General features: G+C 34.6%; 1 protein-coding gene across 1 annotated transcript; it reads left to right on the forward strand.

Annotated features, from left to right (window-relative positions):
- Positions 1-290: 290 nt before the first annotated feature.
- LOC111055662 (translation initiation factor eIF-2B subunit epsilon) lies at positions 291-21,976 on the forward strand. The gene is given in 14 exon segments (XM_022342907.2): positions 291-499; positions 2,850-2,974; positions 4,152-4,325; positions 8,214-8,391; positions 12,681-12,925; positions 13,536-13,558; positions 13,561-13,642; positions 14,457-14,610; positions 15,543-15,696; positions 16,996-17,214; positions 18,107-18,197; positions 19,362-19,557; positions 20,182-20,331; positions 21,803-21,976. Coding segments are annotated over 14 exon segments (1,971 nt in total). The 5' UTR covers positions 291-388; the 3' UTR covers positions 21,872-21,976.
- Positions 21,977-22,164: the final 188 nt, after the last annotated feature.

The raw sequence follows: 22,164 nt of genomic DNA on the forward strand, positions 1-22,164 counted from the left end.
AAAAGGATAGTATACCGGCTTTGTCGAATGATAGACAAGGATAGCAAAACCAAAGTTGATCAAAAACTGTCATTAAACGTGGACCTCCCTATAGCAAATCAATGTCAATAAGGCTATAAGATAAGGCTTTATAACGTGAATAAATTAATTTCGATAAAATTTAAGAATAGTCGAACATTAAGACGTAGAATTTATATTTTAATCATACTGTTGATTAAAGACAGAATGCGCTACTTCTATGCTCTATTAACTTATGCTTCACCGCAATCATACAGGCTTTGCATTTTATCCTTTGTAAACTGTGAAATAAGGTTATGGTCGATTTTGATTTTTTATAGGTTATATTTTTCAAGGAATATTTGAGTATTAACAGATAGAGAATAAAATAATGTCTAAAAATCAATCACAACGAACCCTGAAAGACGATGTCGTTCAAGCTGTCGTTTTTGCTGATTCCTTCAATGATAATTTCGTACCTTTTTCAAAAATAATTTCTCCTGTAAGTAACACTTTTTATAACATATTGCAATTTAAGTTTTTAATTATTACTAGTATTATTCCAAATAGTATTTTAACCACAGCACAATAATATTATTGTACAGCAATACTAAACTAATATCAGAAGTTGAAATCGATGCAGATGCCTTGTATAAAAAAACATTGATATTAATAAATCTATTGTCCCATACACAATCATGTAATAATTATCAATTCAATTCACCATGCACCGATGCACCTGCGTTGCTGCAGGCTATCACAGTTGATTCCATCTTTAAAGTAATCAAATTATTTACTACTAAAACATTGAGACAAAGGTGATTTAGATTAATGTTAGAATTAAGCAAGGAATACAAAATACAAGTGATTCAACAGTAAATAAAAAGTAAAAAATCTGTCTAAGCCTACTCGAATAATACTCACGTATCATGGGAATGATACTCATGTTTTCACATATGCCCGATGCTATAGGATATACTTACTGGATATCCGAATGTAGATGTAGGGCAAAATTGCTTAGATGTCCCAAGTTTCACGTTTTTGGAAACTGACTTAACTATTGGATTAGTAAGAAGGGAAAAACTCTTATCATAAATTAATACTGAAGCTGATTTGTGCAGCTAATCCTTTGAAACCGACATCAATGTGATGCATGCCATCCATGCATTGAACTCGTCTTGACCTCCCCTATCGATTTATATAGGTTTTTATGTTTGATTCCGCGGCCCAAGTGCCTCCCAAACAGCTCTGTCTGAGAGTATCTTATCTTGCTCTTCTTCTTTTTATCTTCAATTGAAAAATTGAACTACAACGCTTGTATTATGACGCCTGTTATTTTTTCCATAGAAAGAACATAGTTCAAAGCACCGGAAAGTGATAAAGCTTTGGTGTCTCTGAACCACGCACCTTCTTTCATTTCACCATCTTCTAGTGACAAGACATGTTGTTAACAGTGGTGTATAAAAAAGAAAAATGGGAGGATCATAACATTAGCGTAAATTTGGTTCCAATTTTTATACAAACATTAACATTATAGGTTTAGTTTCAACTTGATTTATTCTCAATTTATTTTAAAAATTTTCTAATTTTCACCTTACTTCTTGAACTTTGATTTGTTTCGGGGGAGGGAGTGGGATCAAACCATGTTCCCAGGTATTGGGGGATGTATTCCTCCTGTCCACGGTGAAAACTACCCCCGTTGATCATAACTGGGAAATTTTGGGGGTACTCTCTAGAAGAAACTGCTGGTGCATTTTTTAAGTATATGAACTTCTATGGGCAGCCATCCTTCTCAACCACATGCATGAATAAACTATGATCAACTAAAACAATATAAGCTACATTGAAATAATATAGTAGATGGTGAAAAGTAACAAAATTAACTCACTTTAAAGTGCTTATCTTTTTATTTTTCTGTTATCTTAGTTCATACGTACTAGACCGCTTACTGTCTAGCTCATAGTTTCATAATTATCATTGTTCTATTCTCTCATCTCTTTGATGTTTTTCAATATAATATGAAGAAAATCTGTCATTAGAAGCTGAGTAGTGGCTGAATGTGCCACGAAAATATTTGGTTCTTATTACGGGGGTGGGGGGAGAATACATCCCCATATCTCCTGGATATGCCACTGATTGTTAATGCAACTATTAACTATGGAATCAAAAGTTTTTACTGCAGAACTTTTGAAATGGTGAAATAGGATGTTTTACTTTGTGGCAGGTGTTGAAATTACATCCTGGATACAACTTAATAGATACCTCAGGTATTACCTTATGTATTGAGAGATTGATTTTATTAAACATGTTGTGATATCAAATTTATCATACCCTTATGATTTATTGTTATGATGTTTAGAATTTCTTCTCTTCATATTAAAATGTTTTGTCTGCAGATAATGAATTGTAGATAGACCAACTCCTGCATTGCTGCATAAGCTGTATCAAATTTCAGGAATACAATTATTGTTTTCTTTTCTTAATGCCTACTTACCATCACAGTGCTAACATTAGAGGAATTACATTATTATTCTGGACCCGTTACTTAATTAGTTATAGCTAAAACCTTTCTAGCCATAAAAAGCAATTTGTTAACATCTTGAAAGAATGTGCATCAAGTCTTACTGGAGGCTGAAGTTGACCTCAATCGGTCAGCCGTTCAATGGGAGTTTAGGTTGTAAAAAGTTCTCTGTAATTTGAGCCTTTCATATCAATATTATTACTAGTGATTTGGATTTGGAGATCCCTAATGTATTAATTTTTCTTACCTTATGGCGTAGTCTTATAGTTACTCAATCCAGCTAGTCAATTCTGTAAAAAAATACGGAATCAAACATAGAATATGATTTCAGTGCTTGCTGTCTTTAGCAAATCGTCCTCTCCTGGATTACACGCTACAAAGTTTATCTGCTGGCGGAGTCAATGAAGTATTATTGTTCTGTGCAACATTTCCTCAACAAGTAAAACAATTTGTCAAGTAAGTAGGCCATTTTCTCTATTAATCCTAATTACTCATTACATTACTAAAAAATGGACTGTGGAAATTACAGTGATAAAATGTAAAGAAATACTAATAATAGCCTACCGTGTGACATGTTTGGCTCAGGTCTGGTTTCAGAGATTCATGTTGCACCTTAGGTACTGACATCACCAAATGGCTGTTCTTAGACAGCCTGAAACGACGGTTTAACGTATCCATCCGAACACAGGATTGGTTCGAGAAAAATATCTTGCTCGGGCTGAGATTCGAGCCCGGCTAAGTTGAATGTTAAGTGATATGAACTAACGGTAAATTATTTACAATGAATTGTGAATGTATATAGAAATACAACTCTTTTAATATTGAATTAAAGATTGTGAAAGATTTTTTTTAAAATCCTTCATGGTGAAATTATTACTTCATTATAACGCTATGTTTGTATTGTTGATGAAATAGCTCAATATTTTACAGTTTTAGAGCTTATTGATTGTAATTTTTTATTGAATTTTGTTTTTAATCTATTCAAATTTAAAATTTAGAGCCGGTATCCGAGCTCTAGACTTTATCCGGCTTTAAACTATGGTGTGAGAAAATTGGCTTTCCAAGGTAGGGCGTTTAACGCCAGAATGTATCAAGTCCTAGACTTATTTTGAGTCCAGGACTTGAAGCAGTAAACATGAGAGATATTCAACATATTTTATTGTTATAAAGCAGTAAACAAGGGAGAATTTATAAAATATTCTATTGTTGTAATGTTAATTGATGTATTCAATCGTAATGCGCAATCGCAGTTGATTTTTTTTGTTTTTGTTCTGTGTTTAGTATGGAATTTCTAATAATAATAGCATATTGCCATTTAAAACCAAAATCTAACGTTTGAAACATGAATAGACATTTCCTTTTACGTTATGCTATTAATCATTGATCATTAATTCTTACTGAAAATTGGACAAGTGAAAGAAACATAGCCTAACCTCATCTTTGGACTATGTCATCACCTAAATTTGGAAGGAAAAATAACAACGATTGCCTTGGTATTTGATCTACCAATGTTATTAGATCAGTTTCATTTGTAACATAAATATAAATATTCTACATTTTAGAGTGTTTCAATAAATGACCAGAAGTCTTTGATTTTCATTTTATGAGAATTGATGTTTAAACGTGTTTTTAGTGATGGAGAATGGGGTGATTTGACAATAAATGTGATTGTTTCGGAGGGCTGTCGGTCAGTAGGAGATGCCATGCGTGACCTGGATGCTAAAGCCCTCATCCGCAAGGACTTCATTCTTGTCAGTGGATTTCTTATCGCAAATCTCAATTATGAATCAATGTTGAAAAAACACAGGTGAGTACCAACATTTATCAATCATTATTGTTGATCAGACTTTCTCTATTTTTTAATGCAGTTTTTTATGTGGTCGTCTTACATGGTAGGAGGTTATAACTCTTTTTGTACTAAAACGTTGCTAAAACTACCACTGTCAAATACAATGTTTCCATAGATTGTCATAATATAGCTCTTTTCATGTGAAGCGATTTTTAGAGATAACCATTTTAGCTGAACTCTTGCTAAAGGGGAAGAAAGGATCTTTATGTTGAAGGTTCCAAAAATTATTTAACGACTGCTACTATAGTTGCCTACCAGTTGAATGTTGCAAATATAAACTCTTATGAACTCTATTAAAAATAATTTATCTGATCGCTGCACAAAACCACCAGACGAGTTTATTAATGAATTTTAACATTACAATAATCACTGTTAACAAATGTATTGTGCCATTCTTAGCAGGGTGCGTTCAGGATTTAGTAGAGTGAAACTACAAATGACAATTTGACTATAATTTATTGACTAAATTAAATTTAAGTATTTTTACTATGCTTATGGCTTTTTTGGCAGAGATTCTGTATGTTCCGCCTTGCCGTAAAACCCAATGTCATTTCCTATAAGTGAACAAAACCTTTTGGGTTATAATGGGGTGAAAAGTTCAATAACTAAAAATTTTCACTTTCACCCACCGAATAATATTTTTCATACTAGAAAGTCCTTAATTAAGAAAAACAATTTTTCTTGACACAATTTTACATTTCAATGTAATAGTTCAATTCAATTCAATTTCTTTATTCCAAAACAAAAACAATGTACAATATAGAACAGAATAATTATGGAGTTCATGGCACAGATAAAACAAAGCAGATATAAAGTTATCGATAACAATATTACCTATTACACTAATATTTGTTTGTAAGACTTACTACAAAATTAAGTGTTACAACAGTACAATCAGCTAATACTCAATTCAAAATAAACTATTAACACTCGATCGGAATAAACTTTGCAATTTCTCCTCTTTATGACGAAATTATCAAACACTGATTTTCACAAACAATCACACCTTTAGACTTCATAGAACTCGAATACTACATAAACAGATTTCACTACACTTTCACGGTCCGCTCACCGGCAGATTCGCCGCTTGTCTTCATTCACTGTAAACTCAATACTTGGGTATAGATGTAAAAGGGCCATTTTTCAATCAAACTCCGATCACATATAATAAGTGACAAACACGCGGGAGGGGGTGATTTTGACATAGCTGAACAGCTTGTCATCTCCAACAAACGCCCTCTATGATCGCTGCGTAGAGTTATAGACCCCGTACCACTTGAGACTCCCGCCAAGTGCTAGTTGTAAAGCGTTAGGCAATAGTTGAGCATAAATCTAACCAAGAATTATTCAAGTTTACGTGGGAAAGGTTATGAAAGATGTTATTGAGCGTGAATGATGTCGGAAAACTTGAGACGTAATTTGAAATTACTTTTAGAATCGTTGTGATCCATGACAACCTGGCTTCACAATGCTGGTGCAATCAAACGGCGTCTCCAGCAAATCTGGATAATTTCAATCACCCACCATAGAAACCTGACTTGGCCACTACCTACTAGAAACGCATGCCTTTACCTCAAACTCAAGACCATTATGGCCATTTTTGGCCAATTTGAGGTTGAAATAAAAATGACCCCCGTACAATACAATACTTTAATAGTAGCCTATTCATTATTTATTTATTTAATCAATGAGAATTACACAACTTACAGAAAAGTACCACAGGCTTATACGCCCAAAACGGTTCCAATTCTAATTTATACAACAGTCCAAATGTAGCTAGGTTATGTGTCACTTAACATTCTTCAATTACACACTCAATTTAAAATTCAGAACACAAAAATCATTCTTAAATTGAAAAAATACTTCTAAATTGAATTAAATCAATCACAATTAATATAATACAATAATATAATATATCACAATTGTAATACAATACAACACTCACATGTCAAAGTTGTCCCCATTAAATACTACGTAGGACCTTTTAAGACCATTCTAGAGAATCTTCCTCGTTTACTACTTGTCAATCAAGCTTCCAAAGAATGATCGTGTATTATCCAGAAACTTGTATGGATTAATAAGTAGACGGAGAGTATGCCTGGCCTTATTCAGCTGGAGACAATGTGACTGCATCCTCCATAGTTCCATATTCTAGGAACTTCAATCACTCTCCCTGCTCTGCACGTTCCAGTCTCTTGGTCTCTTTGTCCCACTATTGTACTTTGTCTCACTATTGTCCCACTATCTGTACTTGGATCTCTTCTTTTCTCCATCTGCATAAATAACATAACTGAGATCATTGCTCATTCTTCATTTCACCTGTTTGCTGACGATCTAGTGTTTTATAAGCACTTTAACCGGGATGATTGTGTGGAGGCTGTCACGCGGATGAACCTGGATGTGTCTTCACTCTCTGTGTGGGCTCGATTGCATTGCCTGTCTTTGAATACACAAAAAACGAAATGCACTGCTATCGGTTCACAAAGACGAATTAGGCAAGGAGCGATTGGTTTACAATCTGTAACCTTGGACGGAGTGGAACTCTTGTATGATGATTGGATCAAGTTGCTTGGCATGCTGATTGACAACGCACTCACTTGTGAGGTTCATGTGAATGCTGTATTGAGAAAAGTGTTTGCAGGGATGCATCAAATAAAAATGTTGAGGAGATTTTTGCCGGTGGGAGTGAGGAGGACTCTGGTCCAGGCGCTTATTCTTTCCCATTTTGATTATTGTTCGATGGTGTACAATGGTGTTTCTGGAGGGCTCAATAGCAGGCTTCAAATGGCATTAAACTATGCTCTGCGTTTTGTTTTTGATGCTCGATGGAATAATCACGTAACACCCCTTTACAAAGAACTTGATTGGCTAAAATTAGAACAGAGACGGTTGTATTTTATACTATGCCAAACTTACAAACTGATTGTGGGAGGTACTGGTCCGCAATATTTGCCAGAAAGACTTGTACTTTTCACAGAGGTTTATCAAAGGGATACTCGGTCTCACCGCTTCTTCAGTTACCTCAACACCGAACGGCAATATTCGGAGCTTTGTTCTGTGTTACGACTTCGCTTGAATGGAATGCTCTACCATCCTCTATCCTTTCCCCATCTTTATCACTATTTGGAATGAGAGTGCACCGACACCTAGCTCTTGCTTCTGGGTATTAACTTATGGCTGGTAGCGAGGAGAAGTTGTGTTTCTTTTTAAAATGACATACTTAAGAAATGTTGATTATGCGTTTTGCATAAGGATAACGAACTTCATGACTTTTTCATCTTCATTTCTCTATAGCTATCTCCATATTGTTTTTAGTGTAATGCACATTTTCACTGTAGCCTACTCATCTATTATAATTTTAGTTTTACATTATGTTTATTCATGTACAGTGCTATTTTTTGTTTTTGCACCACTATGGGTCTTGTTAGACTCAGTGGAAATTGAAAATTGTAAATAAATATATTCGGAGTCTCGAATTACAATTAAATAGCTAAATGGATATTAAGCTGCTCCTCTATAAATAAATATGTGTCGAGATTCCAATATTTTCATTTTGTTATTCTATTTTTACTAGCAAAAGTAAAAGTGTTCAATGTACAGCAATTGAGTTCTGTTTTCTGTGTCTCTATCTGTTCAACCTTATTTACTTCACCAAACAATTTTTTCCGATCTTCAACAACTTTTTGTAGACTATCTTGCCAAGAATCGCCTTGTCTAAAATTGTACGATTCACTACCGTAATATAAAATATTCATGAATAATATTCAGTAATCAATTAGAATATTTAAGAAATTGAAAATTCAATTATTTTGCCTTTGTAGTAATAATTGACTTTTTGTGTACCAGCGAGTTTAGGAAGTTGGATCTCGCAGGACAGACGCTAGCAATGACAGTGCTATTCAAAGATGGAGGTAATAGAAGATATCATTCCAGTCATGATACTACTTACATCATGGATTCCACCACAAATCGTATCTTATGGCAAAATAAGTCATCTACAAAAAAGAAAGTGGAAATACCAATGGTAAGTTAATCTTCGGATAAATCATTTAGTTGCAGATAAAAGCGATTAGACAATCTTGAATACTACTTTAAAATATTTCTTGTTTAGATGAGAAGTACTTAGGCTTATACACTTATGAGGGGAAATACAAATTTAAAAAGTTAGGGGGGGGGAAAGGTAGGACTACATAGTTCCTATTCGTTCTCCGTTTGATTTATTATTTTTCTTTCACTGATGACCGAATGATTAATGATTTATGGCTTGAAAAAACAACAGAATATCTAATGCATAATTAAACAAAAATAAGAGCCACATTGAAGTGGACGATTTCTCTTGGTCTCATAAGTTGAAAAATTATTTTTCATGAAATAAATTTGAACAAATTTTATATCTCAACTCTGCTACTGCAACAAATATAAATGTAATCCTATTGCAACAACTATTATGAAAGGTAATTTGAAAATATTTATTGAAGATAAGTTAGGTGAGAAATATCCTGATGGTTTTCATAGCACGTTCTTAAGGGTGTGTTCACAAAGAGCAACTAAGTTGCAAAACAGCTGATAGAAATCTACAAAAAATTACACCCATGGCTCACTAGAGCAACTTAGTTCAAAGGTGGTTTTCAAAGAATAGCTGTAACGAAAGGCCATTCATTCCTTTTAAACAAAGACAGCTCCATTGTCCCTTGCAGTTGGAAGCAGATTGGCATGTCAACCTACAATACGATATAAAGCTTAAATTTTGTCGTAGGAGAAAAATAAAATTTCTTGAGATTCAGTATGAAAAGCAGAATGCGATAGCATTCTAGAAAATTCAAATATCTCAAATTTTATGGTCCAAAAATTTGTGTTTGAGAAGATTTGCCCTACTATTCTTCTACGGTCTTAAATGTTGGGACTAGATGTGTTAGAGCCTGTTCACACTGGCAACTTTTTTGTGAGCAACTTCCTCTGAGGAATAGAACACAAGCGTTTCCAATCTACTGAGTACACTACATCTGCAAAACTGTTCTATTTAGAACATAAGAGCTGTCGCATATGCTGCTTCAACGTATTCCATTTCGATACTGAAGCAGTGAACTACTGAATACTGAGGACAGAGCAAAGGAGCTTTTGTGTTAGAAGGAATGAATGCCCTTCAGTTACAGCTATTCTTGGGAAATGGGTTGCAACTAAATTGCTCTTATGTGCCAGGGGTGTAATTTTTGTAGAATTCTACCTGCTGTTTACAACTTAGGTTTCCGAGCTCGGGATCTATAAGTTCTGGACTTGCAGAGTCGAGGACTAAAATGAACGCTCGGGTCTAAATCTAGTCCAGGACTAGAAGAAAATTATCATGTGGAAAATTCTCAATATTGTACTGTTGTATTGTTGACATTATAGCAAAACAGCTGAATGAAGCGAGCTAATTCAAATGAGCATGCTCTTCAAACTATTTAGTAACAATTATTTTGTGAAAAAACGTTTTGATTTATTTGTAGGCCAATTCAAAGCAAAACCTCACTTTTTGAAACATAAATGAACATTTCATTTTACGTTATGCTATAATTATTGATCAATGATCCCAGTGATTTTGGAATAAAAAAATTTAGTAGGCTATTGAGTTGGAAAACATATTTGTTTTGAAGAAACTGGAATAATAATTCATTATTGTTTTATTATTATTATTATCAATATAGTGAATATGACATTGATTAATAATATTCACATTGGAAGATGAAATCCTTGTATTATTTTTTTGAAAATTTTTAGGTTATGTCACAGTTGTAAAATAAGGTTAGTTTTTTACTCATAATTCTAATAGAACTTTATTCCAAAATAGACTTGCAAACTATAAATTATGAAATTAGGTGTACTAATCCAAATAATTCACGTATTCCAAGACATTTATTTGGCTATTCATCTACTCCCAAAACAATAACTGAAATTTGTTTAGTCAGTTTAAGTCTAGAATTTACTTTTAAAACCTACCTCAGTCGAGGATTTAAGTTTAAAATCACGCTGTTTTAAGTTTTGGACTTAACGATTTTTGATAAATTCTTGACTCGGAAAGAGACCTGATTAATAATTCAAGTCCTGGACTTATAAGCCCTTCACTTAAGCTGTGTTTTCGTAACGGGCAGAAGCAGAATCGATTGCAGCGCACCCAAGCGGGCAGAGATTGAGAGATTGTACCTGCTTGTGGCAGCTTCTGTGGATGTCTGTTATACCCCTTCCGCCCTTAGTTCTTGGCAAAACCAAACGCTCTACTGCTGATGTTGGGTGAGGCATTCGGAATTTGGTGAGAAGCTTACTGGTGGAGCGAGCTAAGTTTTCCAACTCTGTAGCAGACCATTTCACAACACCAAACGTGTATGTAAGAACAGGAATAGCATAGGTGTTGATTGCTTTGAAAGTGCTCCTCCCATCAATCCTTGAATTGAGTACTGCTATCACTCGCTTCACATACTCATTAGTTACTTTCTCACGTAATTTGTGATTAAGTCGTTTGGTCTGAATTAGCCCCAAGTATTTGTAAGCATCAAGCTCAGTCATACAATCAAATGCACCCCCAGATTCCAATAAAAAATTTGTTGACTGAATTTTTCCTCTGAAAAAACTCAATGTTTTCACTTACTCAAGCCAAAGGACATTTGTATATCAGCAGAGAACGTTTCTGTGAGTGCCAGAAGGTGCCTCAGCTGTCTTTCACTGGCTGCATACAACTTTATGTCATCCATATACATAAGATGTGACAATGTGTGCTGCGGGTTAGTAGAGCCTTTAATATTGTAACCATACCCAGACTCATTTAAGATAGCAGAAAGAGGATTGAGTGACAGATGGGCTCAGACTATCACCCTGGAAGATCCCCCTCCTTATTGGGATTCATGAGCTCGTGATCCTCCCACTTGAACACTCAACCTGCAGCACTGTTGACCAGGATGACATCAGGTGTTTCAATAGTGAGTTTTTCCCGGATATACCTTAAGCTGCGTACAGATATACGCGCCTCCAACCAGCTCCGTGCACGCTCCGCCCTCGTGTCGCCATCGCTCCGCAATCGCTCCGCCCCCGATCTGCAGTCGCACCGATCATGAACGTTACGGGAGATGTTAGCTCTTCTCGCGTTCCACTCTTGCTCCCCGGTCGATCATCAATCGCTCTGCTCGAGTGACGTTTGGTTGCGGAGCAGAGCGAAAGTCTGTACGCACCTTTATACATTCTGAGCACTTTGAATAGCCATGAGTGTGGCACAGAATCGAAGGCTTATTGGTAGTCAATGAATGCTGCTGTATTGATATTCCTTTGTTTTTGCATAGCTTACTCCATGATCATAGCAGTACTCCAATAGATGGCAGTAAATTTTCTCAGTAATGCAGGATGTTAGAGTCTCATAAAGAGTGCAAAGACACGTGATTGGTCGGAATTTGGCAGGGTCTATAGAGTTCTTTTCCTTTGGGAGCAAGTATGTCACACCTCTTGAAATATATGAAGGGACCTTATCTGGCTGGTTCAAGAAAGCTGAAAAGCTGACAACAATGAACTCATGGAGAGTGGAGAATCTTCTTATCCAGAAGTTATGGACTCCATCAGGGCCAGGTGCTTCCCAGTTCTGGGTATTGTTCACAGATTTTGTGACATCACCAGCTGTTATCACCATACTAGCCATTTGTGGGATTATTATTATAAAATTACGGTGTGCTAGATTCTTTACTCAAATAGCTGGCAAAAACTCAGCTGGTTGATTAAATGTTTTTGCTAAGCAAAGTAGCGACTTGATGCTGTGAAAGGGGTGAATCGGTCCAGGGATTAAGTTGTGGGTTTGTGACTGTATAATATGTATATCAAACTTCTTACTTACTTACTCCTCAGCTCTACAGGTCGCTACAACCCTTGGCCTCCCTCACAAAGCCTCTCCATCTCTCCCGATCGACTGCCTGCCTTTTCCAGTTTCGAACTCCAAGCGTTCTCAAATCCTGCTCTACATCATCTGTCCATCTATTCCTTGGCCTTCCTTTTCTTCTTCTATTGTATATTCTTTCTCTCCATATACATTTGGCAATCCTTTCATCACCCATTAAACTTCTTATGAAACATATAATAAGCTGATGAGGAGTGTAATAATTTATGGAATATTTTTGGTTGCACTTTGCTGTCCTCAGTTTCCAATCTCGTAGTTTGTAAGCTATTGATGATGAATTTACAGTTATGCATTTTTCGCCATGTGAAAAGTATTTACAGTAATGTTTTTTCACACTATCTAGACTAGTAATATATGGTCATAACTAATTATTATAATATATAACTAATTATCCAATTTCACAGGAAATCATTCTGAGCGGAAATACGATAGACATCTGCCACGGATTGCTCGAAACAAGGGTTTACATCTGCTCCAACAATGTGCCTCCTCTTTTCTCCGATAATTTTGACTTTCAAACAATGGATGATTTTATTAGAGGACTTTTGATGAATGAAGAGATCATAGCTAGCACACTCTATGGCCACTTACTGCAAGGGGCCAACTATGCAGCTACCGTTGAATCGTGGGCCGATTATCAGACGATAACGTGAGTTTAGCTAATTATTTTTCAGTTTTTATAGAATATTAATAATGTAGCATTTAGTTGGAGTGGTATTAAATAGTCATTGTCCGTGCAGCATTTACGGTGAGAAGATTGTAGAGTCTTGAAAACATCCGTTGGAAACTATTGTTGTGTTTTGTATAATTTCAATTCAAGTTTTTACGGATAGGAAGGGCTTGAATACGTACGTTGACTACTGTACTAATAATATAGTGAAATTTTGATATAGGCCTTTCATGTTCTGGTTATTATATAATTATCATTTGAAATAACTTTCGAGAATTAATTCAATTTCCTGGTGTTATTTGTTCTGGAAATGCACTTGTTTTATTAATGCTGTGAACTATGTTCATTCAATGCCATCTTGATTCTTGATCCACATTCTGTATTTCCTGAACATTCTCATTAATTTGTGACTTGAACTTTTTTATTTGTTTCACAATTCACAACTTGACTAGACATGAAGTGAAAGTGAAACAATCCACTTTGAAATCAAATTCTCTTTTACACTTATTACATTCTCATTTCTAAATCGATTAATCTATTTATCGATCATTCTTGGTTTTTTGTAATTTACCTTATAATTTATGTCTAGAAATGATCTCCTGCATCGTTGGACTATCCTCTTGTACCGGATGTCTTCAACAAATACTCATTTCACAAACGTAGTGTCTATCTAGGAAAAAATATAACACTTTCAAAGTAAGTATTTTTCTCTTGAGCTTGATAATATTTCATACATAGGGAATAACTAGTGACTCCATGGGTTGGAGAACTCGCTCAAGAACTGTTGTATTGTAATCTTTGTTGTATATATTAATCAGCTGAAATCATGTGTCAGCGCATGAAGGTCAGTCTGTGTGATAGCTTCCAAATAGCCTCAGCTGATGTCATGAATGAATGGGAAAACTGTTGTAATTGCCTGCAATGATTTCTTCAGCTGACTAAATGATAAATCAAAACAATTTTTTTTCTTATGCACTTTCAATATCATTTATCCTGAAAAAAGGTCAAAGGAGTGTGTCAATTTTGTTGTCCAACGAACTTGTAAAAAGTTCGAAGAATACGTGTTCAAAACTTGAAGCTGACTGATTAAATTATTTCTAAAGTTATTGTAGGACATACACACAGACGGACAACGACTTTGGCCTTCGGTAAGTCAAAAGTGAGAAATCGCTAATGCTCGTTCATTAATTGTTTTTCTCACATCTCTGATGAAAAATTGTTGTATACTAACACTAATGATACCTAATGTCACGAACACCAATTTCAATAAATGAATTTATGTTTTTTAAAGTCTACCCAGCTTAGGATTATAGAATGTGAATTCAGAAAACACATAGACTATTGAAGTACCTATTTTTTTTTACAAAAATAATAATTTTTTTTAATATTCACTTTTTAATAATTAAAAAGAGTTCAAGAAGGGCTAATAGAATAATTTACACAATACACAATTCTGAGCGCCACATTCTCATTCTTATCTGTGATTGAACCAATATTTATGACTTTGTAGGGGATGTTCCGTTGGGCAAGATGTGATTATTGGTGATAAATGCTCCGTAGGTGAGAATACTGTTATCATAGGATCGGTTCTCGGGAATAATTGCACTGTTGGAAGTAATGTGCAATTGATAGGATGTTACATATTTGACAATGCTGTTATTGAGGTGAGTAGTTCACATAAAATTATTAATAATTATGAGTAGGCTATATTATTTTTTTACTTGGTATTCAATTATGATATCCCACATTTACATTACGTGATAATTATTAATAGTTTTTTGAGATGGCAAGTGGTATGAGATGTCGTTATTGAGCTCTCAATTGTTATAATTCGAATAAATAGTAAAATACCTTGACTAAATTATTTAATTTTGTTTTTCTGAGGATGATGCCCACATGAGCGCGGGTAAGGAGAAGGATGATGAAGATGTGGAATGAGTTCAGCTTTAGGTGGGTTCCGAACCACCAGGAAGCGATTTTCGAACCCATTAATTATATTTAGCGGAGTTGGCTTTGCAGGTGATCACCCGTCCGATGGGAGTAGACTCTCAACTCATCCAAGTGATAGCTTTTCAGCGTGACCACGGAGTCAACCGTTTCCGAATCATGTCATTATATTTCTTATCATAAAGTCTTAATTCTTATGATTTTTAATACATACAATACAATACATAAGTCGTATATGACAAAAAATGACAATGTAATTTAAAAAATTCTGCATAACGCATACTTCTCCACCTCTTCCCATTTTTGTAAATTGGAAAACCCTTTTTTCGAGGTGGTAGAGATTGCTATTTAACATTTTGCCAGTGAACCCTAGTTTGTAGCTTGTGATTACTCTATGCTGCGCGATAGACTTCATTGGCTCTAGATCTGCTGTAAAGTTGGTTAATTACCATCACGATTCCTACACTTGCTTCTTGTTTACTTCGCAAGTTATTTATTAACTGCGGTCCTTCGAAAATTGTTGCTTAGTCGTCACCACTGGGGATTTTTGGCATTGCAAAAGTTCACTACATTTTTCAAAAAAATCTGTCACCAAATATTTAAAAATGCAAATACATCAAATCATGAATCAATTGTGTTCCATTTCCAGAGTGGTTCTGATATAAGCTATTCTGTTATTGGCGAAAAGTGTAGAATAGGAGCAAAAGTGACGATTTCGGATGGCTGCATTCTGGGCCCACAGGTTGTCATCGATGCTGACAAATATTTGTCTGACTTGCGGCTGCAATCCACTCCTGACTCTCGTGAGTTTACTACTGCTCAGCATATTATATCCTCTTTACTCGAGTTAAATCTTTGTAATATTGATTTTACAACACCTTGAAATATTTAAACTAGTTGTTTTCAACTCTTGAAACGTATTTACAGTATTTGTTATGCACAGCCATTGTCAATATTATAGAATAAATGTCTGAAGATTGGTCATTCTCCATACTACTTCAAAATAGCCAAGATTGTACCTTAATTTAAATCAGGCGATACAAAATATCCAGAAAATTATCGTCCTATCAGTTTAATCAGCAATTTACCTAGAATATTTTGAAAATTGAAAAACACCGTATTCATAATTATCTCAGGAACCATAATTTCATAGCAGAAAATCAGTTTGGTTTTCAATAGAGGAAGTCCACTGAGGATGCAATGTCTCGTCTGGTGAGAATTGTGTCTGAAAACTTATAAATGAATAAAAAAAATATTAGCTTTGTTCTTGGATTTGGTACAAAAACACAAGTTTTCCAACTCTTCAGTAAAGTCTGATGAGGGATGGTATCATAATTATTCCATTTATATATATATATATATATATATATATATATATATAGAGTTGGAAAACATAGGTTTCTGTGGACCAGTTTTAAAACTTTTTGAAGGCCATCTACGAAATAGATCAAATGTCTCAAAATCGAGCAGAGTAAATCTAACTGAGTTTGGCCTACCTCAGGGGACAGTTGTCTCACCAATATTATACCTAATTTACATAAACGACTTGCTGAAAATTAATATTAATGGCTGTCGTTCTATCTCTTTTGCTGATGATACAGCTTTGGTCTTTATTGACTCTACTTGGGAAGAAATAAAACTTGTAACAGAATGTGGTCTCTCAGTATCTTTTGTGCAAATTCATGGCTTGACCAGCACACTCACTCTAAATAAAAAGCGTATTTATTTGGCTTTCTCGCCCTAAATAAATTTCACCCCTACAGAAATGTTAAACGGTATGCCTAGAATTAAAATTCATTCGTTTTTCTACACTGACAGGAGTGAACCGCCTAATCTTCATTTTGTGGATAGGGACTGTCAATCACTGAGTGGGTTTAAATATCTAGGTGTAAAATATCTGGAAAATTTGAAATTTTACTCTGGAAAACCGGGAATTACTCACGATTTTTTTTATTTTAAAATGGGTGGCCACCCTGGGTTCATTTTGAATTTAAGCGACCAGCTGACTCAATTGAGTTTGAGCTTCCACTGTGCAAACTGCCCTAAACACTGTAACAGTATCGATTGCGATTATAGTGTAGTTGTGAAATGTTTTGTTGCAGGTGCACACCAAATGTGTGTTGGTGCGCATGCGTATGCATGTCCGGTGGACAGCGACGACGACTCAGAGTGTGAAGAAGACTTGACCTACAAGCAAGCCGGGGGGCGTGGACTCTTTTTCGCCGTCTCTGATTGGACGGTGACTTATGAGGGGGAAGTCACCTCCGATAGTGATGACGAGAGTATGCATGAAATCGGCCAAGAGTTGGACGATACTAAAAGTGAGTTCAAATCTATATCAATTACCATACTTTCCTATTGTTCTTTGACAATTAATTTGTTGAGATTGAATTTGGATGACAGTGAGGGCTGATGCAGACGAACCACAATCGCATGTGGGATGTGGGCTTTCCTTCTGTGGTACTACAAACGCAGCGCATACGGAATGCATTGGCAGGCATAGAAGTGGCGCTGATACTTCCACATGGCGTTGCGCGCTGTGGTTACGATTATTTTCCTTGCGATTGTGGTGTCACTGGTTTGAGAACCACACTTTCCTTAGCTTCTGTACGACAATTGCAGTCGCTGTGATAGTGTTCCCTCGAATTTTACCTCAAACTTGTAGGTTATATTAAATAGCTCGGTAGTTCATTGTAATTGGTACTTTATTCATCGACATTAGCTATTACTATAACAGTCTATTACTCCATTAATTCAAATTCCCTACTAGGACTCTATCGATAGAGATGGGAGTGTATGAAATTAGTTTAAATTCCATTCCATTAATTCCTCTGAAAATTGTTCTTAATGTGATAATAAATAATCAGGAAAAAGTATAACTCTTGTTGTAGAAAAATATAGCCTTTCGTGCTGGGAAAACGTATGATTTCAATTGGAGGGCTGTAAATAAATCCGATGACTTTTCATCAAACATCGAAATTTAACTTCTTGATGCCTAAATTGGACGAGTTTTGGTAAGAAGTAGGCTGTAGAAGTAGCTCTGACTCTGTTACTGTTACAGGTGAAAAATTTATCAATTATTAGCTTCATTATTATATCTTAGTAAATTCCAAAGTACTGTGCCATTCAAAATTAATTAGATAATACGAAATTTTGTTATAAACGTAAAGTATTTGAGAGCTGACTTGGATTGATTGATGTTTGTTATTTCAGTTTTCTATCAAGAGGTTCTTGACTCTCTGATCAGAGGTTACTCGGAGAAAGTGCCCTGTGATAATCTTATTCTTGAAATAAACTCATCAAGGTATAGTAATATATTAACATTTTGGTAAAAATATGTTTGCTGTTGAATTTTATATTGAATCTCATTGAATTTTTTATTAAAAATTGCTTGAAACTGTTCGAAGCAAAACTTTGATACAGCGTATTGGTGTCAATATAAATAACTAAAATAGGGTTTACATTTATAACTACAAACTATTAATCTAAACTAAAATCTACGAATAAGAAACTACATTAACAAAAACTTGAATCCTTTATACCAATGTAAACTCTTTTTTTAAAGTTTTTAATTTTCAATTTTTCTTGATTCAAAAAGATGTTGAACATGTTTGACTTTTGCATTCAACTTGAATCCAACCTATGAAGACGTATAATGCTGATGAAGAAGAAGGAAACCTCAAAACTAATTAGGTTTTGTATTTTTAGATTAGCCATTTTTACTTTGTATAGACTTTTGAGTCAAGTAAAGAAAACTTGACTTCAAGTTTGCAAAAATCGTGCATTCTGTAAAATCGATCCTTCAAGTTCTCTTGAAGTCAAGGAAACTTCACTAATGTATACTATACTTAAATGAATAATTATGCTATTAACTTCTAAGAACACTACAGTGAGGTCCACGTTATAATGGCAGTGGAGAAAGATAGGAGAACAACGTTGCCGATCCTCTGTCTTGTCAATGCCTTCTATAGACGGTAGCTGATACAGGTTTATTGAAGTAATATTAAATGTTCATTCTCGTTTAAAATAACTAATTATATATTTTATTGACCAAGAAATTATATTTTTCAATAATTTCATGATGAATTTTCATAATTAAGAAGAAATATTTTGTTAATTAGTTATGAATGCTACATTGTTAAAAGACGATCTGGCAACAGAGCAAAGCGAGAAAGAGATAGCGCTATCCGCTTTGTTGAATGATAGATAAGGATAGCAATACCATTACTAATCAAACACTGCCATTATAACGTGGACTTCACTATAGATGTTGTTATAATTACATTTTTTAAACGAGAGTTCGCTTTCTTATCAATGTCATATAATCACCGCATGATCACCCTCGCCTATATTTTTCAGCCATGTGCCTATTTTAATTTAGTGAGAAACGTTCCCATCATAACATTTACTGATTTTTCTTTACTGAGTACTTGAGTAATCCTCAATATTGCAAAAAATGTTTGTGCAGGTACGCTTACAATGTGACATTGAGGGAACTGAATTGCCTGGTAATGAAAGCCGTGCTGAGGCTACCAGCTGGCGATGCTTCAAATGTTGCTTCGTATTGGGAACTCCTACAGAAAAAGCTGTCTTTCTTCGATCCCATTATGAAGAAGTACATAAGAAATGAAGAGTCTCAAAAAGATTGCTTGTTAGCTATTGAGGTATGCTATGTGTATGCATGTTTATTGCCAGTATTAACACTAAGGTTTTGACAACTTCTCATGCACAGTTGCGTAATTTCCTCTAAAATGTCATTCAGAGAATGGGGTTTTCAAAAAAAGGTTTTTTTATTTTCAAAATTGATTCTTTCTGATTGGTTCTTGTGGCATTTAATCATGTTAATTTCAATAGGCTTCTGTGCAACCGTGCCTAAATGAATTAATGCATAATCATTATAAACTGGTTTCATAAATCAGCCCAATACATAATATCATTGTATAGCTTGATTTTACCAACTCATATACTTATTATTCTGCACACTTTCTTGTGTTTGATTATTTGTTCTGTAAACTATTTTACAAAATATTATGCGTCTTTTAAGTTTTCCATAGTTGAATGGTCTACCGAACTGCTAATAACATTTTGAATGCTGCATTTGATTAAATTATGCATTTAATCAATAAGTTTCTGAAATTGAAGACTATAATGTCGATTGGAGGGTAGTTACACTATCATGAAGAAAGATAACAACGTATGATAAAAAAATTCAAACGAAAAAAATCCATTTCTTTAGAGTATTCGGACTATTAGTTCATTAGAATATAATTTGATTGTTGGTGTTTCAGGATGCGAGTGAGGAAGATGCGATGTTGTGTGATGTTTCTATGAAGCTGCTGCATTACCTGTACAATGAAGACTTTCTGGAGTCGGATGTAATTGAGTCGTGGTACAAGCAATCAAGTGAAACCGCTCATGCTAAAGTACTCAGAAGCAAAGTAAGTATCATTTGACTGATATCATTGATGCATCACGAAAAAGTCCTCTTAGGAATTTGCAAACAACGAGAAAGTGGATCGAGACTTATCGAATCGATTCTATCGAATTCGAATTATATTCAAATATGAATTTGTAAATCGAATCCAATGTATTCAATATAATATAAAGTGAATATGTTCTTGTGGTGTGCAGACTATAACAGATATGCTACCCATACTTCTAAACAATATTTCAATCGTAACGCTTTTCGTGCTTTGCTCCATGTACAAGATATAAATTTATTTGAAAAATTACAGTTTTTTATTCCTCCAGTGGTTCTATTCAATTCAGTATTTTTCAGTTAGGTACTGCAAATGTGCTTTACACGAAGGCTTAGTTGAAGAAAGAAATGAGAAAAATAAAATGTTTTATTCCACTGTTAAGTGAGATCTTTTTGTAGTGACAATGATAATAAATTAATGAACTGTTCGCTTTTATTTTCAAGTTTTTCCGATGAGATATATTTTTCTTGAAAATTACAACAATATTCTACCAAAGATACCAATATTTTCAAATAAATAATTCACACTTGAGAATTCATACATTCCATTCGTAAAAGTGGGTGAAATTAGGTGACAGTTTACTCAATTATATTTTTACCCTCCGTTTAATCACGATTACATGCTATAATTTAATCGAGATTAGTGCTAACCGATGCATTTTGGTTGCACAAAACAGAAATTTCAAGCGATAACGCCGTTTAAACTAACCGGCGTAAACAATTTTTAATTCTGATTATTTGGCACCATTTTAACAGAGATTAGTTGAAACGAAGAATATTTGGTTGCACAATGGTGAAAATCGAAAAATAACGCCTGTTAAACTAATCGACGTGAAAGATTTTTAACAAGCCATTCAAGGGGAATTAAATCCAACTAACGCCGAACCAACTAATAGCCGTCTTAAAATTAGTTTTTGGTAAAAAAACTATAAAATTCAAAGTATGAGCTAAATATATGCATGAATTTCATCCGTTAATAAAATAGAGAAGTGTATTTAGCTAATATTAGCATTCAAAATTATATTCTGATTTTTGAGGTTAGTTTTCGATCTGGTTCGTCTGCAGATAGCACTGGACACTAGTGACAGACAGAACATTATTATGGCGCATGCCTATTGAATGGTTACCGCTTCAATAACATAACCTCAATTTTGTGGCATTTGAATAATAACATCTGTCGGTTAAATGTGTTGCCAGATTGTAAAACCGTTAAAATCTTGGTTAGTTAACCGGAAAACTTAATCGGGATAAAAAACTAACCGATCTTCGTGGAACAAAAATGAATCCGTAAAACTAACGCTGATTTGTTAATCAGCGTTAATGTCCGTATTTTACAGACGTACGTGCACTGGCCCTTAGAGTTCTTCTAACCTTATCATTCTGCAATTCAAATACTGAATGTTTCTCAATAAACCTTTCTCTTGTTCCAGATCCAACGATTTATAACGTGGCTTCAGGAACTAGAAAGTGGCTCTGAAGACGAATCAGACTCTGAATAAAAGTGTCTGTACAATGTGAATTTATCTAATTTTTTCAAGCCCCTGTGATCGAACTCCTGATAGTTTGTAATAGTTTCTGGAATAAATAAATTTTATTCACGATAATTCTATTTTTTTAATGAAAAACTCCTAATGTAGGAAATACCACTAATTCCTTAACTGTACGTCAGCTTCGTACAAAAATCTTTCATCAAAGAACTTTTGAATTTAATTTGAATTCACCTCACTTCAAGATGCAGTAATAGGTGTTCAAAATAGGCTATTCTTATCTATTTTGTTAGATTCACAGTTTT

This window comes from Nilaparvata lugens, chromosome 3 (assembly GCF_014356525.2).
Source record: "Nilaparvata lugens isolate BPH chromosome 3, ASM1435652v1, whole genome shotgun sequence".
Lineage (NCBI taxonomy): Eukaryota > Metazoa > Arthropoda > Insecta > Hemiptera > Delphacidae > Nilaparvata > Nilaparvata lugens.